At 41.7% G+C, this 26,385-nt stretch overlaps 1 protein-coding gene across 7 annotated transcripts in view; it reads left to right on the top strand.

Annotated features, from left to right (window-relative positions):
* ralgapa2 (Ral GTPase activating protein catalytic subunit alpha 2) overlaps window positions 1-26,385 on the top strand; it is a 487,945-nt gene that overhangs the window by 305,863 nt on the left and 155,697 nt on the right. For all 7 annotated transcript variants that reach the window (XM_078230304.1, XM_078230302.1, XM_078230299.1 and 4 more), the window contains 2 exons: window positions 1,231-1,389; window positions 21,771-21,898. In XM_078230304.1, coding sequence (XP_078086430.1) covers window positions 1,231-1,389; window positions 21,771-21,898 — 287 coding nt within the window. The remainder of the gene's footprint in view (window positions 1-1,230; window positions 1,390-21,770; window positions 21,899-26,385) is intronic.

Below are 26,385 nucleotides of genomic sequence, written 5' to 3'. Positions count from 1 at the left end.
TGTTACTCATTTAACTTACAGAACCTGTTATAAAGCAGTAAAAAAAAAATGAAGTTCTGGCACAGGTCCCCAATTATGCTCTTACTCTGGACTTGAGCGCGATGCCAATGTTCTTCGTAAGACCAAACTCTCAGTTTTTCATTAATCTCCACGTGTGGGGCAAAAAGAATAACTGGAAAGGCTCCACAGTTATATTTCTTTCATCAGGTGCGCTCTAAGCATTGTACAGTCGGTCAATACCAGGATTGGATACGTTGGCTGAAATTACTGTTGCCGCCTGTAGATTCAGCAGCCCTAACCAATTAGCTCTGTCTCCTCACAGTGCAGTAATCAAGTTTTCAAACACATCAGTTTTTCTGGACAGATACCTGTTCATCTGCCATCTCTTAACTGTTAATTGCCAGATGAAACAACTTAGTGTCTTTGTTGCAGACCATCTTGTCTCTGACATTCTTCTATAAGGAATAAAGTGTGCGAGCTTTCATTTTTAATAACTTGTCTATAACCATGCATGTTCTCCACACATAATAAGACATAAATGAAGAGTAATAACTCCAAATCACGTGACATATTTTGAACCACAGACCTGATCCAGATAATATGTGTATTTCATCTTGCCAGGATGCTCCCAGCCATACAGTAACCAAGTTAAAACAATCACAAGTGAGACCAGACACAGTCTCCTAAAAAGGAATATTAAAAACATTAATTTTTTGATTAAACGCGAGATTAATTTCTCAGTAAAACAAGTATGAAACAGTGCGTCAAAGCTGAATGTAACTTTTTTTGCCTCTCTAATGCGCAAACCACTGCAGTTGCCGAGGAATATCATATTTCTGTTCTGTGTCCTATAATCATAATATTTTGTTTTCAGCATTTTACTACCTCATGTCGGGCGAATGTTCCCAAAATACTATTTGCACCAGTGAATTCTCTGAGCATAACTATCCCCAGTTTAATTACAATGCACGGTAATTAAGAACATAAAATGTATTCCACGCTTGCAAATTAACCTGAAAACGTTCTTAGGAATACTATAGAATTTGTCATTCTTTTACAAAGGTACCCAACTAAAAATTTCAGACAAACTAATTGGTAGAGGTTTTCACCTTTTAATATTATGAAAATTGCAACCTATGAGGCAAATTAATTAAATTTATGGATGTTGACCTCGTAATAAAGCACTGATCACTGCACCACAATTAATCAAGAACCAATTTACCACTGCAGCTCCGTCACCTGGGAAATGACGAAGTTCACATCATCTGGTCTGAGCACACGAGGGACTACCGCAGGGGCATCATTCCTACGGATTTTGGCGATGTCTTAATCGTCATCTATCCGATGAAAAATTGCATGTTCTACGTTCAAATTTTAAAGAAGCCAGAAGTAAGTATAAATTCACTGATTTATTGAAAGCTGCAGTACATTGTACAATGTGGTTCTTTTAGTCCCTGTTAAATCACCAAGCCGTGTTGTTCTGGCAGGAAGTTTCTTGATTAGTTTCTAAGTAAAAGTGAAGTTTGATGGAGTGCACTGTTGTATAAAATGAGAGCTGGCAAGGAATCAATAGCTACTGTTCTTGGAGGATCATAGTATTTCTTCATAGAGACAGTTCGGCCCACTACATCTCTAGCAGCTCTCTGATAGCACTTTCCACAGTCCAATTCTCCACTTTTTCTCCCATACTGTGTTACATTTCTCTTGTTCAAGTATTTGTCCACTTAACTTTCAAAGCTATAATGAATGCTGCTGTCGCCTCACCATCGTTTCCGCTAAGATATTGTATGATCCAGTGTTCCTCCACTTTAAAAAAAAATCCTAACCCCTTTATTCCCCTAGAGATAAGCTTGGATTTATGTCTTCTGTTTATTGACTCACTAACCAATCAAAATACTTTCATACATTGAGAAAAGTTTTGAACCCTTTTATCAGATATACTCTGAATTTTTGTTTAAACTAAACTAGTCTTGATTTCTTCCAACTCTGCTCATAACTTATAGCCTCTCATTTCTGGTATTATCTTTGTGTTGCATTCAGAAGAGATTCGCTACCGTCAATTTGTGTAATAATTTCAAACTTCATGTAAGCTTTTCTCTTTAATGACAAGAAAGCTATGGCAGGTGAGGACCTAGAAATGATCATTATCACTAAAGAAGCAGTGTTGGGTAAGCTAATGGCGCTAAAGGTAGACAAGTCTCCTGGCCCTGATGGAATGCATCCCAAGATGCTGGGGAAGTAGTAAATGCACTCGTAATTTACCAAAATTCGCCGGACTCTGGGACGGTTCCAGCAAATTGGAAAAAAGCAAATTTGATGCCACTGTTTTAAAAAGGAGGTAGACAAAAGGTGGGTAACTATAGGCCAGTTAGCTTAACTTCTGTAGTGGGGAAAATGCTTGAATCTGTCATCAAGGAAGAAATAGTGAGATATCTGGATAGAAATTGTCCCATTCGTGGAATTCATTGAGGACATTACAAGCGCGGTGGACAACAGGGAGCCAGTGGATGTGGTGTTTCTGGATTTCCAGAAGACATTAGGCAAGGTGCTGCACAAAACGCTGCTGCATAAGATAAAGGTGCACGCCATTACGGGTAATGTATTTAGCATGGATAGAGCATTGGTTAACTAACAGAAATCAGAGGGGGGATAAATGCGTGTTTTTCTGGTTGGCAATCAGTGATGAGTGGTATGCCTCAGGGGTCTGTGTTGGGACCGCAATTGTTTACAATTTGCATAGATGAGTTGGCGTGGGGGACCAAGTATAGTGTGTCAAAATTTGCAGATGACGTAAAATGTGTGGTAGAACAAAGTGTGCAGAGGACACTGAACGTCTGCAAAGGGTTATAGATAGTTTAAGTGAGGTGGGCAAGGGTCTGGCAGATGGAGTACAATGTTGGTAAATGTGAAGTCATCCATTTTGGTAGGAATAACAACAAAATGAACTATTATTTAAATGGTAAAAATGCAGCATGCTGCTGGGCAGAGGGACCTGGGTGTCCCTACGCACGAATCACAAAAAGTTGGTTTACAGGTGCAGTGGGTTAGATTCACTAGGTTGATTCTGGAATTAAGACAGTTAGCTTATGAGGAGAGAGTAAGTAGACTGGGACTATACGCATTGGAATTTAGAAAAATGAGGAGGAATCTAGTAGAAACACAAAATTATGAAGGGAATAGATAAGATAGAAGCAGGGAGGTTGTTTCCACTGGCAGGTGAAACTAGAACTAGGGGGCATAGCCTCAAAATAAGGGGGAGCAGATTTAGGACTGAGTTGAGGAGGAACTTCTTCACCCAAAGGGTTGCGAATCTGTGGAATTCCCTGCCCAGTGAAGCAGTTGAATATTTTAAAGGCAAAGATAAATTTTTGAACAATAAAGGAATTAAGGGTTATGGTGAGCGGGCAGGTAAGTGGAGCTGAGTCCATGAAAAGATCAGCCATGATCTTATTGAATGGCGGAGCAGGCTCGAGGGCCAACTGGCCTACACCTGTTCCCAGTTCTTATGCTCTTTCAAAAACTTCACAGCACTTAGAAATGGACTTTGAAGCCCCTTTGATTCGGAAGCTGTGACTCTTCAGTAATCTTCCCTTTAAGATTGTATGCATTCTAAGCATCAAAATCATCCTACTTTCAGTGATCAGTCTATGCAATGACAGGTAAATGTAAGATTATCGTACATCTTATTATAAGGTCATAAATCGCAAATTTACTTTCAGACAGATTGATGAGAAATGTTTCTTTGCAAACTAAATAGAATTAGCAGTATAGACATTTACTACAATTCTAGAGTATAGATATAAAATGTAAAGACGAGCAAAGTTTGGCATGGATTACTTTCTCAATTCCTAATTCCCCTTCATTAGTGTTGACGTACAGTAAAATCAAGGTGGAATCTTCTGTAGGTGATGGGGCTCTTGACTGCCAACTGGAGAGCCACCGAGACCCTGTGTCATCTCTTTAAGAAGCCCTGCTGCATCCTGAACCAATCAGGCTTAACAGGCCAGCAACAGTCTTCTCTGGGATCAAGGACCAGCAGGGACAGAAGTTCTGCCCATTGAGAGTTGCTGGCCAGTTATAGGCTGGCAACGTTTCTGTACTCAGCAGTGCCACCAGGGAGTTGGTGCCTACTGCCAGTACTACACTGTCCCAAAACCAGGATCACGGAAGCACCCAGGCACAGGTAAATGATGGCGGGTGTAGGTTGTGGGTGGTGAGGGGGGTCATCAGCATGTGCAAGAAATGGCTTTCGGCCAGATCTCTTCTCCCCTCCCAACAACCTCCCAATGCTCAGTCATACCCTTCGGTCCAATTTGTCCATGCTGCCCTTTTTTTTTTAAGCCCCTAATCTTGTCTCAATTGCCTGCATTTGGCCCATATTGATCATTACCTTTGAAGAAGGGATGTCCCAAGAGCCCACAAATCATCTCCCTGCCACTGGGTTAATACTGGCTGTGGTGCGATGAAGCCCACCTTCCCAGGGACGATGGCAGCATAGTGGTAATGTCACTGGACCAGTAATCCAGAGACCCAAATGAATGCTCTGGGAAGGGTTCAAATCCCACCATGGCAGCTGATGGAATTTAAATTCAATTGATCAAATCTGGAATTGAAAGCTAATCTCTAATTGTGAACATGAAACTATCATCATTCGTCATAAAAATGCATCTGGTTCACTAATGTGTTTCAGGGAAAACTCTGCCGCTCTTACTTTGTCTGGTCCAGAACCACAGTGATGTAGCTGATTCATAACTGCTCTTTGAAATGGCCTAACAAGCCACTTGAGGGCATTTAGGGATGGGCAACAATTGCTGGCCTTGGCAGCAACACTCTCCATCCCATAAATTAAAAAAATGAGGGTATTAATTGGCCACAAGGGTCTTAATTGGACAACCATGGGCTTTTCGCAGTCATAGAATCCCTACAGTACAGAAGGAGGCCATTTGGCCCATCGAGTCTCAATCGACCACAATCCCACCCAGGCCCTATTCCCGTAACCCTCATTTACCCTGCTAATCTCCCTGACAGGGTCAATTTAGCATGGCCAATCAACCTAACCCTCACATCTTTGGACTGTGGGAGGAAACTGGAGCACCTGGAGGAAACCCACACAGACACGGGGAGAAAATGCAAACTCCACACAGACAGTGACCCGAGAGGGGAATTGAATCCGGATCTCTGGCACTGTGCGACAGCAGTGCTCACCACTGTGCCACCATGCCGCCCAACCACTGCCACTGTGCCACCCATCTCGTTCTCTACTCTCCCACCCAATCAAATGGTCCTACACGTCACCAAATTCCAGAGCTTAAAGCCTAGGCAGATGAAAACACACGTGCTGATGATGGATTGATAAAAGTAGGGAATGCACAGGAGATCAGATTTGGAGGAGTGCAGAGATCACAAAGGGTTGTTGGTCTGCAAGGAGGTTACAGCAATGAGAAGGGGTGAGCCATGGAGAGATTTGAAAACAATCATGAGAATTTTAAAATTCATCTCTTCCCTGTTCTCTACAATCTCATGACTCTCTGCTCCTTCAGTACCCTCCTGATCACTCAAGTATTTTTCCTCACTCGTAGGTTTTCTGGCCTGGCTAATTGTTCCCTTTGCTCAGGAATTGTCTTCTTCCTTCCTTGCTTAACTGGGACCATTAGACCCTACACAAGAAGCTCATCTTTGAGCTCACGATTCTCTTCAACTGATGCCCCATCTTTAACCTCTTGTTTCTCTCTAAAGTCCATTGCCTTGCAACTTCATGCCCAAATTCCATTTGAATTCTATCAGCCTACTTTCTGCCCTGCTTGCAACACCAAGTCAAGGGAAAGTTGCAATATTATCGATAAATGCTGCGTTCCTGTTGTATGCCAAAAATGAGTTCAACTCGCAGTCAACTACTTTAAGGTTTACAGATGCTTGAATGTGCCAACATATTCCTGCCCTTCCCTCAGGATTGCATTAATGCAATCACTGAAAACATGCACATTACAGTCAGTTGAACTCTATCCTTTAAATGCTCCGCCACCCTCCCCTTTATATCTCCCAGTCTCCTATTGCAATGGAATTGCTTTTAAGATTTAAAACTGCCCAAGGCTATTTGATATAACAGTTATAGATTTTTTTGCCTTTTTTAATTCTAAGGTAACTACACAACCGAACATGAAAATGATAGAAGGTACAATTTTGCATAAATTAGATTTCTTAACTATTTCTCAACCAACCTATGTGCCTCTGATTGTGGTACATTAGCCATCCTTGTTTTCTTTTAACCGTTTCTGCAGCATTCAGCATAGCTGACCACGCTAAGCACTGTCACTGGCTCATGGTTCAGTTCAATGGGACTGTCGCAATGCAGACAGGCATCTCCAGGAACTGTTTCTTTAACTATGCAGAGTTCCTTAAAGATCTGCCCTTGGCATTATGCAGTTGGCTATTTTTTATGTACTGACATTTGCTGATCACATCCATTGGCATGGGATCACCCTTGATATTTGTGCTATAGGTGTACACCTCCCTCTCCGCCACTTCATTCAACACGTGTATGATGTCAAACTGTGTATTTTGACTGTCAATGGTGCATGAGCTGGAATTTGACTCCACGGCACGGTGGCACAATGGTTAGCACTGCTGCTCACAGCGCCAGGGACCCAGGTTCGATTCCCGGCTTGAGTCACTGTGTGGAGTTTACACATTCTCCCCGTGTCTGCGTGGGTTTCCTCCCACAGTCCAAAGATGTGCTGGTTAGGTTGAATTCCTGTACTGGCTGAGGTTATTCATGAAGGCCCCACTTTCTCAGCCTTGCCCTTCACCTGAGGTGTGATAATCCTCAGTTTAAATCACCACCTGTCAGCTCTCCCCCCTCAAAGCGGGGAGCAGCCTATGGTCACCTGGGACTATGGTGACTTTAGCTTTACAACCTTGGCATCCTATTTGAGCAGGAGCTGATCCTTGTATTTTGCTTTCAATCCACCACCAAGATAGCATCATTCACTTCTATTCCAGCCTCACCTTCACCACTCTTCTCAATATCGTGTCATCTCTGGACCCTTGTTTCTTTGTTTTCTTCTTGACATTCATCTTGAGTAATTCCAGCTCATTCAAAATTCTGCGGTTCACACCTGCCTTGTCTATCACTTCAGTCCTCACTATGTGGCCCTTGCTCACTATTTTCCAATGTACTGAATTTGAAATATGTTTACCCCTCCATTGATTCACTCACCTTATCTCTACAATTATGCCTTTTGACCAAAGCCCTTTGTTCCTGCCGTTCAATGTTGATGGCAGATGCTCTGCTCTCTAAAACTACTTTCCTAAATCTAGCCAGCTCTTTCTCTCTCTGCTTTCAAAAAATCTTCTCAAAACCCATCTCTTCAATTAAGATTTCAGTCACTTTGCCTAACTTTGTTTTTCCCTCTACGAATATTTAGGACATTTTTCTATATTAAGAGCACTGTAAAACTCTTTCAGAAAATCAGAAAAAAAAGATTAAAAATCATTTGAAACTTCACAAAAGTTGAGCTGAATTGATTTATTGGCGTCACAAGTAGGCTTACATTAACACTACAATGTGGTTACTGAGAAAATCCCCTAGTCGCCACACTCCAACACTTTTTTGGGTACACTGAAGGAGAATTTAGCATGGCCAATGTACCTAACCAGCATGTCTTTCGGACTGTGGGAGGAAACCAGAGCACCCGGAGGAAACCCATGGAGACACTGGGAGAACGTGCAGACTCCGCACAGACAGTGACCCAAGCTGGGAATTGAACCCGGGTCTCTAGCGCTGTGAGGCAGCAGTGCTAACCACTGTGCCACCCATGGCCCTTTCAAATTATCCGTTTGTATCCGAGGTTCACTCAAATCTTAAGTTGTACAAGCACTCGTACAACCAATCAACTTATACACTTCACAAAATTTCCTGCAGTTATAACTAGATGGCCATTAATGCAGCAACCCAGCGCTGTCTGAATTTTATTTTCAGTTCAATTTTCATGAGCAAGCTTGATGTATATGTGTCACTTGATCATTCCACATATAGTGACATTTCTCTTTTTCCATTAAATGATGTGTCTTTCTTTATTGATTCTGTTTATATCACCGGTGCTAAAATGCACTTCTGAAAAATTGATCCAACCTAACCTTTTAGATAATGTTGGAACAATGACAAAAACATAGCAATGCTGAATCTTCAATTTACCTCCCTCCTTTAAAAATCTGTCTTCTACTTCATGCATTCAGTTATTCACTAAGCAAATGTCATGCTGTCTTGTTGGTGCTTTTCAATGTATCCTTAAGATGCTCCTCAAATCACAGAGGAAAGCAAAATAATTGTATGTCTTTCATTTAAGTTCTGCAGGACAATAGGTATTATAGCCCCAATTCCAAAATAAACCCCAATACCATATCTCCACAGTTTAAACAAAAATTGCCATCTCCTAACCTTCTGCAGTACAATCTTCTATTATATTTGGTCTCTTTTATTCTCGTTTCTTGCTTCTTGAAGGCTGTTATGGAATAAATGTCAGGTGTCCTAGGTACCTGTCCAAGGGACAATTCTTCATCTGGGACAGAAGATGCTAAGAGCAAACAATTGATTCAATCGTAGTAACGTCGTATTTCAACAGTCTTGTTTTCTTTTGATGTCCACACGTTTGTACTTCCAGCAGAAGTAATACCAATCAGAGCAGAAACTTCAACTTATTTTGCTAACCTTGCCAGTGAGGACACTTATAATTTTCTTACCGTTTGTTCAAAGGAATTCAGTTAACTCAAAACCCAACAATAAACAAAACCGAGTATTTTTGTATTGTTCAGCTACTAACGGCCATTACTCCCTCGGTTATTGGCACAGGTGTATGGAATTATCAGATGATAAGATTTGATCAATTGACCACTATTCTGTTGTTAATTCTATATAACCTAGCAACTTCCTCTCATTGCTAAAATAATCTACTTAGGCGGCACGGTGACATCGTGGTTAGCAATGCTGCCCAACAGACCCGGGTTTGATTCCTGGCTTCGGTCACTGTCTGTGCGGAGTTTACACGTTCTCCCTGTGTCTGCGTGGGTTTCCTCCGGGTGCTCTGGTTTCTTCCCACTGTCTGAAAGACGTGCTGGTTAGGTGCATTGACCCGAACAGGCGCCGGAGTGTGGTGACTAGGGAATTTTCACAGCAACTTCATTGCAGTGTTAATGTAACCCTTACTTGTGACACTAATCAATAACTTTACATTTTTAGCTGGACCAACACAATTCAGCGAGTGCACAGAATGTTGCTTTTATTTTTGAAAAATAAATCACACAACCCTCTACCAGTATCATTGCAGGAACTTCCAGAATTTTCTTGTGCTGTTGTTTATATCTCTGACCGAAAATGCTAATTGGTAATGTGCAACATTAAAGGCTAGGAAGAAATAAGATTAAGAAATTCCTGGATGGTTTTACATTCAGTTCTGAGAGAACAAATGCCCTTTTCCTCAATATGCAAGTTCTAGTCTCATATAAATGTAATATTGTTGTCACGTGGGATGTTGAGAGTAATTACAGATGCTGGGATGGAGTCGGTGATGTTATCAAGTTAGACCCAATGGATATCACCATGTGTCTGTTTGAATGTGGTTGACTTCTGAGACAGTACACATTCAATAATATTTTGATATTAGATTCAAAGTTTAATGAATCATTGAAAAAGGGATTAAAGACTCTCTTGAAAGTTTTGAAGACTCTGAATGCAGGCACAGTGATATTGGATGAATTGAAGATAAAAGCCGCGATTTTCTGGGCAGTACAGATTGTGGTGGGGGGGGTGGGGTCAGAGAATCGCGGGTGAGGGATCGAGCACATTCAGTGTTGGCGCGAAACCCTGTTGCAGTCCAGAGAGAGCGGGAACAGATTAGCATACTTAAATGAGTATTTAAATATGCCTAGTCCATTCGAGGCTGGATTCTCCTTGCTCCTGGAATTCTCCAAACCTCGGCAGCAATGGGAACCCAGCGAGAATCACTACTGATCTCCACAAAAAGAGCAGCTGTGATGGCCACATTGGGGGAGGAAGGGGAGGGGTGCAGACTTGGAAGCCATTGAAGCCCCCAGGTGGTCAGAAACATGGCTGGGCAGAGCCCATTTGGCAGTACCAACATGGCAGTGCCACCTTGAGGGTGCCACCTTGGTCATGAAGAAGGGGTCACAAAGGGGGCAGCAGGAAAGGGAATCATGGAGGGGGAGTTGGGGCATTCAATTTCACTTTGCGATCGGGGCCTCCTTTAAAAACCCAGCCCGATCTCTGTGAAGCTAGACTTGCCGATGTGTTTAAGCCCCACACCTCTCAGAACCAGTGCAAAACTCGCCCTTCTCCCAAAAAATGACTAAGTGCAGGAAAATTAAGGTCTGATTCGCATTGGCATCTGCACTGGTTTTCACACCCAAAATGACACTTAATGATTTTTTGGGGTATTTTCTGCCCAATGATTAAAAGTTGGGTGACATAGAGCATTCGGTTTGATCATTTTCGAAAAGGAAATCATGAAAAATATTCTTGTATTTGAATGTATGTACAAAAATGTAGATATGGAACAATCAATATTTTGTTCTTTGGGTTAAGGAAAAGAGATATCAGTTTGGTGACTTAGCAGGTAGAACGCCTTGCATTCAATGAGGTAAAACAACCCCAAGCATTCCACAGGAGCATAATAAGGCAAATTAACACTGAGCCAACAAAGGAATCATTACAACAAGTTTAGTCAAATATGTAAATTTTAAGGTGAATGTTAAAGAAGGTGAGACAAGCAGAGGTTTAGAGATGGCATTGCAGTGCTTAGGGCATAGACAGATGAAGTGGGATGAAGAAGTGGGACATGTACAAGAGGGCACAGTTGAAAGAGCCCAGAGATGCTGGAGGGGTCCTGGAGCTGGAGAAGGGTACAGTTATAGAGAGGGCAACACCACTGAAGGATTTAAACTCGAGATGCGAATTTTAAAATTAAGGCATTTGGGGATTGGAATCAGTGGCCGGAATTTTACCGCCTCGCCAGTCCCAGAATCGGGGCAGGTGAGGCTCGCAGAACGGAATTCTCCATTGGCCTTGGGCGGGATTTTACAAGACTTGCCCGAGTGAGGTCGTAAAATCCCGCCCACTGCATGTCAGCAAACACAGAGATGATGGGGCTTTTTGCAAGTCATGATGTGCAGAATTTTGAATATGCTTAGGTTAATGAAGGAAGGGACACCAACCAGGAGAGCATTGGAATAGTTAAATCAGGGAGTAGTAACAGCATAACTGAAACTGTCAACAGGAAATGGCTGCAGCATGCAGGGTCAGAAAGTGGGTCATGTTACAGAGGTGAAAGTTGACAGCCTTGGTGATGGAGAAGATGCGATGTTGGAAATTTGTATACTGATTTAAAAGAACAGACAATGCTATGACCACCCATGTGACGTGGATGCAAAATGGTAGGATATCATAGAACAGCTGAGCAGTTTGTAATCTACGAAAATTGCACCATTGAAATATTTAGGGAGAATACAAAGAACAAAGAACAATACAGGACAGGAACAGGCCCTTCGGCCCTCCAAGCCCGCGCCGCTCCCTGGTTCAAACTAGACCATTCTTTTGTATCCCTCCATTCCCACTCCGTTCATATGGCTATCTAGATAAGTCTTAAACGTTCCCAGTGTGTCCGCCTCCACCACCTTGCCTGGCAGCGCATTCCAGGCCCCCACCACCCTCTGTGTAAAATACGTCCTTCTGATATCTGTGTTAAACCTCCCCCCCCTTCACCTTGAACCTATGACCCCTCGTGAACGTCACCACCGACCTGGGGAAAAGCTTCCCACCGTTCACCCTATCTATGCCTTTCATAATTTTATACACCTCTATTAAGTCTCCCCTCATCCTCCGTCTTTCCAGGGAGAACAACCCCAGTTTACCCAATCTCTCCTCATAACTAAGCCCCTCCATACCAGGCAACATCCTGGTAAACCTCCTCTGTACTCTCTCCAAAGCCTCCACGTCCTTCTGGTAGTGTGGCGACCAGAACTGGACGCAGTATTCCAAATGCGGCCGAACCAACGTTCTATACATCTGCAACATCAGACTCCAACTTTTATACTCTATGCCCCATCCTATAAAGGCAAGCATGCCATATGCCTTCTTCACCACCTTCTCCACCTGTGACGTCACCTTCAAGGATCTGTGGACTTGCACACCCAGGTCCCTCTGCGTATCTACACCCTTTATGGTTCTGCCATTTATCGTATAGCTCCCCGCGACGTTAGTTCTACCAAAATGCATCACTTCGCATTTATCAGGATTGAACTCCATCTGCCATTTCTTTGCCCAAATTTCCAGCCTATCTATATCCTTCTGTAGCTTCTGACAATGCTCCTCACTATCTGCAAGTCCTGCCAATTTTGTGTCATCCGCAAACTTACTGATCACCCCAGTTACACCTTCTTCCAGATCGTTTATATAAATCACAAACAGCAGAGGTCCCAATACAGAGCCCTGCAGAACACCACTAGTCACAGGCCTCCAGCCGGAAAAAGACCCTTCCACTACCACCCTCTGTCTTCTGTGACCAAGCCAGTTCTCCACCCATCTAGCCACCTCCCCCTTTATCCCATGAGATCCAACCTTTTTCACCAGCCTACCATGAGGGACTTTGTCAAACGCTTTACTAAAGTCCATATAGATGACATCCACGGCCCTTCCCTCGTCAACCATTCTGGTCACTTCTTCAAAAAACTCCACCAGGTTAGTGAGGCATGACCTCCCTCTCACAAAACCATGCTGACTACCGTTAATGAGTTTATTCCTTTCTAAATGTGCATACATCCTATCTCTAAGAATCCTCTCCAACAACTTCCCCACCACGGACGTCAAGCTCACCGGCCTATAATTACCCGGGTTATCCTTCCTACCCTTCTTAAATAACGGGACCACATTAGCTATCCTCCAATCCAATAGATAGACATTCCCAAATCTTTTGATACGACAGATTGAAATGAATGAGATTGTCATAAATCATGATTGTAGGGTTAAAATTTTAAATTGTAATGAGGAATATTTGCTCCATAAGATCTTAGTTTGTGCAGAGATGTTGCTTCAAATACAAGAGTTGTCCAGCATGACGGACACTTTCACACTCTCTGGTTGTTGAGAGGACATTTGATGAGGTAGAGTGCAAGTATTTATTGGCAACTCATAAATTATTTGCGATTGGCCTTGAGTTTTGAAAGTGGTGACTGTAGCACCAAATAAATTTCACTCTAATTCTGATCCATTGGAAAGATGCATCAGAGCTATTTTTATTCTTTTGGTGGCTTGCTAGGCCATTTCAAAGGGAGATTTTAAAAAGGTCAACCATATTGCTGTGGATCTGGAGTCACATGTAGGTCAAACCAGGTAAGGATGGCAGATTTCCCTCCCTAGAGGAACCAGTTAGGTTTTTACAACAATCAATGATAATGGTCACCATTACTGAGACTAGCTTCCAATTCCAGATTTTATTAATTAAATTTAAATTCCATAGATTTGAACCCAAGAGGATTAGCTTGTGCCTCTGGATTTTTAGTCCACTGACATTACCACTATGTTACCATCTTCCTCTTAAGGAAGCACCATAAATCCAGGGATCAATGCAGGCCATTGAAATAATGGATAAGCAATTAGCAGATGCATGATTATTTAATTGAACAGAATTCTTTCACTGTCTCATTTCATCGTTGAGAATACTAGAAACCCTTAACTCTTAAGCTACACATTATTTGTTCTGTATTGGGCTAAACATTGTAACAAGATAGTTTGACCAGTTTTTGGGAATTGGTCTTCAGGCAAAATATGGATTCCAATTAACAACAAAGGTGAGACCTTTTGTTTCCAGATATTGAAGCTCTTTATTTCATTGTAAGCTTTGTGGGAAGTGCAGTTTTCAGTTGCATTCATTAAACAATTGGAAATATCTTTGCCTTGAATAGATTTTCATCCAACATCATTTCTTTTAAATAAGTATACCATTGGGCACATCTTCATCTTTTTCTCCTTCAGTCACCTATATTGGATTTTACTCCACCCAAAAGTGCGAGACATCATTTCTCTAGCAATACCATCTAATGATTGTTCTGTGGGCTTGAGAACTATTTTCTATGTTGTATTCATAATTATAAATCATATTTTCTATGCTTTCCCAATGTGTACCTATTTCTGGCTTCAAAATCTGCATCAACTCATGTGACAGATGGCCACAACTAAGCCTCTGCTGCATTTTAGTGCATTTTGCGTCATGCAAGTTCTGCCAAATTCTTTTGGAGATCCAAGAAATTGATGTTCCAGCAGCTTGAGCAATCCAGAAAGCCTGCAGCAACAATAAATTGTGTGGTCAAGGCCAGATAGCGTGCAGAGTTGGCTTTCAACTATTGCTCTTCCCATACCCACTGTTGAAAACTGGTGAAGACATCAGGGAACATGAGGCTTACCCAAGATCTGTTCCTCTGCAACCAAGTTAACAATAGCATAACCATTTATTTTTGCCCTCAGAAATTGTGGAGAACTCTCGTACAGAAATGCAAGCACAGAAAAATTGATCGATTCTTAATCTCAGTCAAGTTCTCTGCACAAGGCACGTAATAATAGAACTGCAGCTGGGTCAGGCCACTGTGTAATTAACCCAAGTTTGCATAATTAGCTCTTTGCTCCAGGCATCAGAAGTGGAGACTTTTGCATGCCAATGCCCATTTCACATTATTGAGCCTCCTGAAGTATGAACCACAAGAATAAAATTCTCTATTTGGCAAGAACTGGAGTTGAACAACTCAAGTTAATTGAGTATGCATTGCTACAATACATGATTTTACCTTGGTGTCTGGTAGCAAAATGGTACGCCGTTCCTAGTTTAAACTTTTTCTTTCCTTCTTGTTGGTGCTGAGAAATATTACCCCTTTAGGGCATAATATCTTACTATTAGAAATGCATACATATTTTTCTGGAATTTATTTAGAGAGCTTTATGGTCATCAACAGACTGGATAATGACGTGCTGGGAAGGTAAAGCTCAGTGTAGCATTTCAAAGATTGTGGGTCTCTATTTCAGTGCCACAATACATGTGCCTTTGAATCAGCCTAACATGCCTTACGAGGGACAGTGTAACAATTATTTTCCCCCTATCTTACAGCAGACTAGTCACTTGCATGAAGTGGATCTAGATTTGAATTCTATACAAAGAATGAGTAAGCCCATTTCCAAAGTAGCCAAATAACATTCTGTCCTCAACAATGCCTCTTTAAATCGGCTTTACTAAATAAACAAGGCTTCAAGAATCTAATATGACCAACTTAAAAACCTTGCTTCTGTGAGAAAGATATTTTCTTTCTTCATTGGGTTACTCAAAGTAAGACCTGAACTCGGGTATTGGGGACATCATGACATGAACAGACTGGAAACAAAATGTGCCTTTGTATTCTCCTAAAAAAGACCAACTTCATTCGTAGTCATTTTTCACAAGCATCTTTACTGCCCAAGTGCTGAAATTTATTCCGGATTGGCACCATGCTGAAAGGAAAAGACTGGTTAGGAATTATACATATTGTGGTTCTTGTGGACTTTGCCATTTAAATTGCATTTCTTAATCAAATGATTTCCTCTATCAGGTTACAGAATCCATGGAAACAAACATAGTTGTGAACAAGCTTTCAGGCATGCTGCTTATTTGTATAACTAATGTTTGTTGACACATAAGGCATGATGCGTGGACAAATGTTAAACTGAAATGTCTTTTTAAAATTGAGCATGTTAATATCATAGAGTTTTCTGATCAAATAGCTTTCACTTTTGTTGCAAACGTCTGCCTTTTTTTGTCCTCTTTCGGTGCTTGGCAACCATGCACTGATTTGCACATTTTTTTTGTCTTCATTAATTAAGTGATGCAATTATCATGAACTGCAACACAATCCTTCCTCAAAGCCTTACTCAAGAAGAATAGAAAGTCTGTCAATACAAATAGTGTCCACGCGTCACAGATGTATGGAGGTTACTAAAAACAATGACAGCAAAAGCTGCCACAGAATAGGACCAAAAATGTTTTACAGGCTCAATGCACTGAAGATATCACTAGGGACATACCATGGGTTCCCCGGGACACAGTTCCATCTAGCTTTCATTAGTCAAGTGAAATTAATTCTCACCCGTTTGGTGACCAGTTTAACACTTCCACTGTCCTATTTGGCCATTAATGCCAGATTTGTAAATAAAATTCTGATGTCAAATTTGTGTCTAAACTTCCATATGAGTTATCACTAATACACCTGCCTTTTCAGTTCTTCTTACAAAAACAAGACCAAAACACAGCAACTGCACGTTGTTGCTGCTCAGATAACAATCTATTGGAGGGAAAAAAATCTGTATTTCTGAGAATATTTACAATATTCAGTGCTTGAGATAGCTTCTATTTTTGTCACACACCTTGCAAAGTTTATTTTTAAATAATCAGTTATGTTATTTATTGAGTGATTTTTCAGATTTGATTCAAAATTTGACTTTTTTTAAATATTCCATTATTTTCTACATTCCGTGCTCGTGTACATTAGTAAAATGATGAGCTTATCTCAAAATCGCAGTTGGCCAGGAACAGTATTACTGTCAACAATTGGGTGGGAAGGGAGGATTGCCATTGTGTGACACACAAAATCTGGGTTCAATCCTCCTCTTCACAAAAACAGCATGCAGTTGCTTGTATTAGGGAAGGGGATAGGTGTGTGTGTATATATAGAGTTGGTTATGTTCCATTCTGTGATATCAACTGGAGGGAGTTGTCCCTCAATTCTCTCTCACTGTAGTTCTGTTGATGCGATATGGTAATGTATTCGTAAAGAAGTCTGAGAATAACCTCAGAGACCTGCTTAGAACTTGTGTATCAAATGTTACAAATCCAAAGACGACTGCTAAACTGCTTTGTTGAAAATGCAGAATAGAAACTTGCAGCCTGCATTTGTTATATTTTGGACACGTATTAATTTGATCAAAATTTACTTCAGTCAGGATATTCGGGTCACAACCTGCCAGAATTACACTGACAAGAGCTGCTTGGAAAGACAGCTGTCAGATGCAGATGTTGAACAAAACTGAATTCCTGTTGAAATTTGCTGCCAACTCTAATTAGAGGAATTCCCTGGGTGCAAGAGATTTTTTTTTATTCCTTTTGTCTGCTTATTCAATGACTGTCGCAGTCATCCGGTAGTAATTGCACAACAGAAGAATAATAGATGGCATTTATTGTTCAGTAAGTCCAGGCCCAGATGGAAAAAATTGTGGTTTGAAACACTGATAATAGTTGGTGGCCTCTCTTTACATCATATATATTTTTTCCACTGGAGTTTTATATTAGTTGTGTCAAACAAAACAACTGTTGCAGCATTTGTTGCTATTTGGAAAATGATGTGTTTCTCACTTTATTTCCTCTCTCAGTCCCGACTCAGATCAGGCAGTGATGCCATGCGGGAAAATCTATACTTCCTCCTTTGTGTTGTAAAATGCATGCACGTAACAGATTTTTCCAATGGCATAGGTACTTCTATGACTTTATCTGCTATCTTAATTTTATTTTTCTTTACGTAAACCATGCCATCTGCCGCTTGTACTCCAGGAAACTTTCAGTTGAAACCGCAGAGTTCACTCAAGCTGGAATATGGCAGCGATTGAAGAAAATCAAGGAAAACAATACAAAATTATGCGATGAACACAACGCTATTTGTTTCAAAACCAGTGAGACTAAGGGTGCATTTATACTGCCACTACCATTCTGAAATCAGCCGCTCCACAATCGGACAATATCTCGTTTATGTTGCCCAAATTAGATTGGAAATCTTCCACCCAGGAGAGAGTTTTACAGACTTGCAGAGTTCCCTTCCCAGCTTAAACTTCTCGGCACATTGAGAGTACCGGCAGGAGCATTTGGACTTTCTAAGCAACTTTGTTCGAAATCTACTTAGCTGACCCGACTAAATACTTTCTAAAACTGGATTGGCACTAAAATGCAGTTCAGCTCCTTACAGAGTCAGGTCCAGGATGTATGATTCAAGCTAGTATGTCCTTCCAAGTTCTGATCCAGTAAGCAAGCGGCATCCATAGCCTTTCCAGTCACTCCAGAGGGGAGGCTTGCATTTCAATGCAGCCAACTAAGATGGAACACTTTCAACAACCAGCAAGCAATAATATAAATTTTTAAAAAACCTTTCAATTGCAAAGAACAGTCAAGTGAAACGAAAGATGTAGGCCAGAATTCTTCAGCCGTTCACACCCACCGCCATCCTCAGAGAGGACAGAGAATTTGGCACTAAGCCCAAATCTCCATTCACTGCAGCGGGACAGGAAAATCCCGTTGGTGTGAACGGCCAGAGAATCCTGCCTATAGTATGAGATGGAAAAGGAAATTAGGAAAAATTGTGACGGTATATTAGACTAAAATGAAGGTTTTTAACAAGTGTATTCGGACAAAGTGCATCTAAAGTGTCAAGTGGGCCGATTAAGGACAAAGGCAAGTGATATTGTAATTGAAATAGCAGACTTGCTAAATACTTTTGTACTTCATTGTAAATGAGGAGGATAAAATGGCAGATTTATGAAGAAATGTACAGTAAAAGGAGGATGCAAGAAAAGGTACTGAAAAAGAAGAGACAAAACTTTTACAGTGTAACACCTTTAACTTAATGAAAAGTCCCAAGCTGTTTCACAGGAGCATAATAAAACATAATATGAAACCAAGCCACATATGGAGATATTAGGTCAGGTGACAAAAAGCCGGATCAAAAGCTAGATTTTAAGGAGTGTCCTGAAGAAAGAAAAGTTTAAAGTTTATTTATTAGTGCCACAAGTCGGCTTACATTAACACGGCAATGAAGTTACTGTGAAAATCCCTTCACAAGATAGAGAGGTGGAGAAGTGCGGGGATGGAATTCTAGAGTATAGTTTCTCGACCACTGAAGTCACAACTGCCAATGGTGAAGAAGTTAAAAGCGGGAATGCCATGGAGGCCAAAATTTAATGGGCTCCAACATCTCGGAGAGTTGGAGCTGGAGGAGACTACAGGGATGGGGAGGAACGAGGCCATGGAGGGATTTGAAAACCAGGATGACAATTGTAAAATCATGGCTTGCTTGACAAGGAGTCATTGTAGGTCAGTGATCACAGGGGTGATAAGTGAATGGGACTTGATCCAAGTTAGGATACTGGCAGCACCGTTTTGGATTCCCTCAAGTTCACAAAGGGTGAAGCATGGGAGACCAGCCAAGAATGTATTTGAATAGTCAAGTCTAAAGGTAACAAAGATAGACAAGTCTCCACGCTCTAATGCGTACCATCCCAGGCTATTAAAAGAAGTAGGCAAGGAAATCCTATTGCTCTAGTCATACCTTTCAAAACTCTCCTATTTCAAGAATTGCCCCCTTGGATTAGAAAATTGCAAAGCCACTACATTTTAAGAAATGTAAAAAGGATAAATTAAGAAATTATAAGCCTATTAGTCTAGTATCTGTTGTGGATAACTTATTAGAATATATTTTTAGGGGTAGAATGGCTGAACACTTGGGGGGGAAATGTGATCTGAACACAAAGGGCTAGAATAATTTGTAATGGGTAATATAGGTCAAACAAACCTAGCTGAATTTTCTTGAAGAGGTAACTAATGTAGTAAATAAAAGATTATCAATGGATGGGTTATTAAGGGACTTAAAGAAGTGGGTAGGGAATGAGTTGGAAGGTTTGAGGCAGAGGGCCGAGATAATGGATGTGTGCGCCCTACTGGCAGTGTTCTGTCATGGGGGCTCAACTTTTTAAAGGACTTGAATGAAGGAACAAGGAGGGAACCATATATCCAAATTTAGGTGGCACAGTAGCAGAGTCGAGATGGGAATAGAAAGTTGCAAAAGGGCATGGTAGATCAAGTGAGTGGGAAAAACGGTGACTGATGGCATTCAAAACGAAGAAGTGTGAGGTCCTCCACTTTGCACTGAAGAAAGGTGGACGATTTTCTAAATAGCAAGAAGCCAGGAAAAAGACTTGAGTTCAAGTAAAGAAATCATTACAGGATGGGCGCAAAAAATAATTGAAAAGGCTAATGGATTGCTGCCCTTTAGAGTACTGCACTCAGTTGTGGGCACATCAGGAAGGATATATTAATCTTGGTAATAACACTGACCAAAATGATACTTGGGTGCAAAGAGTTAAATTATGAAAGATGTTTGCATAGACCAGGCTTGTATTCCCTTGAGCAATGAAGATTAAGGTGATTAAAGGAATTGATATGGCAGATGGAGAGATTATTTTTACTGGTGGGGGAATCCAGAAGAAAAAATTAGAGCCACGCCATTTAGATATCATGAGATAGGAACGGAAGAGTAGACCATATGGCCCCTTGAGCCTGCTCCGCCATTCAGTAGAATCCTGATTGATCTTGGGCTTCAACTCTTCTCTACCTTCTACTCCCAATTCCTCTCTTTCCTGAAAGACTAAAGTTTTGTCTTTGTCAAACTTAAATATAATCAATGATGGAGCACCATTCATTTCCCTTGATTTGTTTATGTACAACATGTCAGAAAGGATTTCTTCTTCTAAATAGAATGGAAATCTGGAACTGCTCCCACAACTCCAAAGAAATTGTTGAGGCTAGGTCAGTGAAATTAAACTTCCAAAACTGGAATTTTTGGTTGGCAAGAGATTGAGGATTATGAAACCAAGGCAGGCAGATGGGGTTGAGATCCACCAATGAATTAGATCATTCTGAACAGGGTTGAGGAGTTGAATGGTCTATTCCTGATCATGTATTCCTATAGCCAAGAAATTATCACTGATATTTATATTATGGGCCTGCTGCCCGCCTGCCCAAGTAAACATCCACTGTATTGACGGAACCATGGGGACATGTCAAGGTTCTGGGAACATGAGGAAGACTTCAGCAGAAACCCGAGTACTGAAGGCACCAGGGATGGAGGACGAATAGTGGAAGAGCAATAGCGATAGGGGATTCGACAGGTGTGTGTGTGTCAGTGGTATACTTAGCAATTAGTGTCTGGAGTTAAACAAGTACTCGGTCTTTCCTAAATTCCTTTCTTGGGAGTGGCGGTGGGAAAGGAATTGCTAATCGGGTATTGAGATGGGGGAGGTTTTTGGGCGTCACAGTGGTGGGTTGCAGGGGATGGAATGCTAAGTTTGGGCACAGCGATAGGGTGGGAGAAGAGGGGATATCTAGGGTGATGGTGGCGGTATGGATGGAGAAAGGCTACCATTGGCAGAGGGGAAGCTAAAGGTGACAAAGACACTGAGGAAAATGCTGCTGCTTCCCCTGGCTCTCAGAATACTGGAAAAGGTACTTAATGTGGACCTGGCAGCGCTTGCCACCCTTTCCCTGTTCAAAGCCCTATTTAAATATATTGATTATGCCACAAACTAGCCTTCATAAAAACAGCAGCAGGTGTTTGTGCAGCAGATTAGGCATGTCTCACACAGTGGATGTTTTAAAACTCTGTTGTTATACATGTTATAGGTTCCTCAAGGATTATTATCCATGTTCTAGCGTGACCTATAGGTAACGTATTTAGAATGAATTGGCTTGATGAGGCAATTGGTCCCTTCCTATTTTGTGTTTAACTTTTGCAACTCGTGCAGGACACAAGTCTGATGAATGTTAGATATTACCTGTGTTGCAGTCAATAATTAACTTAAATTCCCTTGATATAAATGTTTAATTGCGTACAGTGCTTTAACTATAATGGGGCTTAATGTGTTTCAGGTCCCATTTTTTGGTCCTCTCTTTGACGGAGCCATTGTGAATGAAAAACTTCTGCCAAGTCTTGTCCGTGCCACAGGCATCAATGCCAGTCGAGCTGTGAAGTCATTCATTCCCCTCTACCAGAGTTTGTATCCTTTCTCTTCTGATATGGTATGGTCTTCGGGAAAGCTTTGTTTATTTCGCTTGGTTCACTTTGCCTGTCAGGTAATGACATTCCTGTTGGAATGATTGCCACTGATGTGGCTACTTAGTCATCCTTTATTCTATGTCAACCGACCAAATTGGTCTTAAGTTATTTCATAATTTGAGCATCTCTGTTCTCACACTGATTAGAGCATCATCCTATTGGATATTCAAGTCTTAGATATTAAGATTTAATTGTTGTATTTGATTGCTCTTTTACTGATCATTTATATATTTGTTATAATACAGCCAGTGTTGTTTGTTGATACATTAACTAGTAGAAATGGTTTGGAGATGGCAATAGGGTCTGTATCATTCATATATTGTGGAGTTCAACAATATCATATACCTATGAATGCACTGAAACTGCAACCAAATCTAAAATACCCAGGGGGCGATTCTCCCATAGTGCAGCGGGCCAGGAGACTCGAGCGGAGGCTGTTTCATGGGCTCCTCGCTGGATGCCACGCCCTCTGCGATTCTCCGAGTGCCGGATTTCTGGTGCCATCAGCTCCAGGCCAGAAATTGGCGCCGAGCTGAATAATGAATCTAATCCTAATTTGAATCTGTTTTAAATGCCATGAGTGGGACTGGGGCTGTAATCTCCAGGCCCGTTGGCCTCCCCCGCCCCCGCCAGGAGTATTTCACCTCAGTGGGGTTTGGTATAGCTTCCCCACTTGCGGGGAGATGGCGGCGCAACCCTGCTGGAGTGAAAGGGAGGCCATGGACGTCCTTCAGAGGGTTGGGTGCCAAGGAGTGTGCCCCCTGGTCATTGCCACCATGGCAGTGCCAGCCTGGGCCCCCGGCACAGCTCAAGGGGTGAAGTGCCAATGCCCAGGTTGCACTTTGGCATTATCCATCGGGCAATGCTAAGGGGGCAGAGCCTAATGGGGGTGGGCCTGTGGGGGTGGGTGGGGGGGGTGGCACCTCCTGGGGGTGCAGGGGGGGGTGGCACCTCCTGGGGGTGCGGGGGGGGCACCTCCTGGGGGCGAAGGAGGGGTGGCACCTCCTTTGTGGGGGGGGGGAGGTCCCGCTGCCACTGCCATTCTGCATTTGGGCTGAGTGACAGAGGGAGGGAGGTCAGCAATCAGGGCTGGACATCAAGGTGGACGGGGTGGGGGGAGGGTGGTCAGCCTGCTCTGGGGCGGGCATGGTCAGAAGATGGGGGAGGGGTGCGTTTGCCGAGACTGGCCCGGGCATGTTTGGGGGGCCAGCGATCATGCCGTGGAGGAGGGGGTTGCACGGCCGGCGATGTGGGGGGTCGTGGGGCTGGCCAGTGATCAGGAAGCCGGCAGTGCGGGGCCACTGCACAAGCGCTGATCTCCGCTATGCCGGCCTGTCCAGCGGGAATAGGCTCCACCCACTGATTTTAGTACCGATTCACACTTGTGTACTCTGCAGTGTACAGAGTGTGGGAGATTGATTTTGAAACTCCTGCTGAAAGAACCAGCGTGATTTACTCCAGTTTTTATGCGAATTTGACACACTTTTTTGGGGAGAATTCCCCCCCCCGGCCCCAGTTTTTGCCTGTGAACACTTTTCTGATTGTTTAGCTGAAGAAGTTGGTGCATTTATTTATTTGGTGGGCAGTGCCTGGGTACATTCAATCTCCAAATCATACAGTGAAATTTGTAAAATGCGTTGTAGCCTCTCTTATTGTTAGCAAACATATGTTGTCCAGAAATTGTTGCAGCAGACTTTCTTTCGACGTCATGAGCTTCATTTCAGCACAGCATTTTGGGAGTGAAAACATCTTTGTAAGAAAAACACTTTTTATTCCTGCTTTATAATGTTTGTTTGTATCTGCAGTGTTTTCTGGTTCATACACTTGTGGTTAGGCATCCTAATGTAATTCTGTAATCCAGAAAATGACTTTCTCTTAAGCATTCCAGATTGGAGAGGTTGTAGTATATCTAATTAACGCAATGCTATCCCACAGCTACAGAACAACATCACCAAATATGATGCACACCACCAAAACTGGAGGGAGGGAGGATGGCATGGGGGTGCGAGGGAAGGTATGGCGTGATTTAAGACAGAGATAGATAGGTTCTTGATTAATAAGGGGGTCAGGGGTTATGGGGAAAAGGCAGGAGAATGGGCATGAGAAAAATATCAGCCATGATTGAATGGTGGAGCAGACTCGAGTGGCCTAATTCTGCTCCTATGTCTTATTGTCTTATATGAGCAGGATGAAAGAAATGGGATGGGTTCATGTGGGAAAGATGGAGTGACGTGGGATGGGAATTTAAAGAAGTGATGCTACAATGAAGTTATTAATTTCAACACAAATATTTTGCGGGTTAGAAGGTATGGGGAGCCCAATAATGAAGTTACCCTGACTCGAAGGATTGGGAGGGATGGCATGGCATCAGGTGGAGGGATAGAAGATGTGAGGAATGGTGTCGTGTGGGAGGTATGCAATGAGAATGGGATAGTATGGGAGGTATGGAATGGAGGATGGCATAGGAAGGAGGGATGGGATGGAATGGGAATGATATGAGAGGGATGAAAGAATGGGATGGTTATGGCATGGGAGAATGGGTTGACATGGGATGGGAATTATAAAAAATACTGTTGCAGTAGAGATACTAATTGCACCACAAATATTTTGGGTGCCTCTGCTAGTATAATTTTAAAAACTACTTGTTGATACTCCAAGAGCTTGCATTTGATAATGCTCTGTTTCCTGAACTGAGCGGAAAATTGTCCAGTAATCGTGTTCTTGGGGAGATTGACAACTGAAAGCAAATACTTGGCTGAAATTAACACTTTACTGAGGGCACCTTTTCTTGTATATTCCTGGACTTGATTAAAGTTCAGTTGCTTGGTAATTAGTGTTATCAAACTGAAATAGTTAATGCAAAGAATAATAGGCTAATAGGATACTGTTTTGGTTGTGGAACTCTTAAGAATCATTTCTTACGCCAGAGATATGCTGAAACATCTACCGACTACTTTATTGACTGTGCAGTGCAATGCACTATATGAGAGACTATGTTACAAAAAATCCAAAGGAAGAATTTAAGAACAGAGAATTAAATAACCTCTGTACAGTACACTCATAATGCAGTTTTTGACATGTTGCTTTACTTGTAACGTTCGGTTTTTTAAAATTATGTACGGTATATTTTGCCCTTTTCATAATCTGAGCGTGAATAAAACGCTCCCTCATTCTGACAGCTATTATTGCTAGAACTGTAAACTCCGATTACATCTGCACTTGACAGTCAGATTAAGGAGAATTTAATCAGCAGAGGAGATTAATTTGCATCTCAATTGGAGAGAGGTGGGAGGAAAAAGATTGCACTCTGCAACCAGCAGGTTGCAGAAGAAATCTGATAAGGCACAATGCCTACTAGCACTGAATACTCCAGCTGAGTGGAGGACAATGTCAGAGGATGTGTTACCACAGCAACCTAAAGGTTCGTTGCTCTTTGTTTAGCCTAGGGTGTGCTTTGCAGTCATTTGGTCAAAAAGACAGTGTCTACCATTGTTAAAATTATGGGGATATAAATCTGTTTTTGTTTTTAATCAAGCATAACACCAGAAGGTTGCATTTATAAAGTATATTAAGTGGATGATGCAGATCTAAGTTTGCATTAGCCAAATCAATTTTACACATCTATACTCAATATAATTTTCTTGTAAAAGAAATTCTACTGTTGTACCTACCTAGCAGTTCTCAAATGCACAATGTAAATAAGTCTATGCGTAAGTTATTTCCTTTATGCTGAATCTTCGTTATTTTAGTTTCTGTGCAATAATAATGAACATAATACAAGGTAGATGCCTTGGAAAGGATTTTGTTTGTTCAGATACAATGAGCGTTGAGGAAACAAATCCCAACTAATCCATTATAATAATTAGCACCACAATGCTATTGAGTCACATTGAAGAAGGTATATCTTTCTTCCTGGAACCTGTTGCAGTGAAGTTTAAATACTTTTTTGTAACATTGTACCGAGGAGATGATATAGCTTCATGTTGCATGCATACACATATACATATCCCAGTGAAATTACTTGTTAATGAATTGTGAAGAGCTGAGCTGGTTTTCTGCTTTTTCAGTTGTTTAAATTTGATTGGCAGCTTAGCAGGCTTGTGTACGTATGTATGTGTGTTTGTCTTTCAATAATGGACATATTTTAATTGGTTATTCACTGGGATTTATACTGCAACTGAATCATATAACTACTTGTGCACAATTGTGTCTTCCAGTGCAAAATTCAGGTACGGTGCAAATCCCACTGATGTCTAGCCAACCATTTTATACTGAACCTTTTGCATTTTGGGGTCACCTAAAAGTACACATAGTTATAAAAAATCTTTTCTGCCAGATTTATAATGTGCAAGCACTCGTTGACCTATTCAGTTGCATTTATGACAAAAATTAAAACTGGTTATTTTTCTAAACAAGTATAAAACTTGC

The sequence above is a fragment of the Mustelus asterias genome, chromosome 15 (assembly GCF_964213995.1).
Source record: "Mustelus asterias chromosome 15, sMusAst1.hap1.1, whole genome shotgun sequence".
NCBI classification, from domain to species: Eukaryota; Metazoa; Chordata; class Chondrichthyes; order Carcharhiniformes; family Triakidae; genus Mustelus; species Mustelus asterias.
Note: the sequence above shows the minus strand (reverse complement) of the source record. Positions and strands in the feature narration are given on the sequence as shown.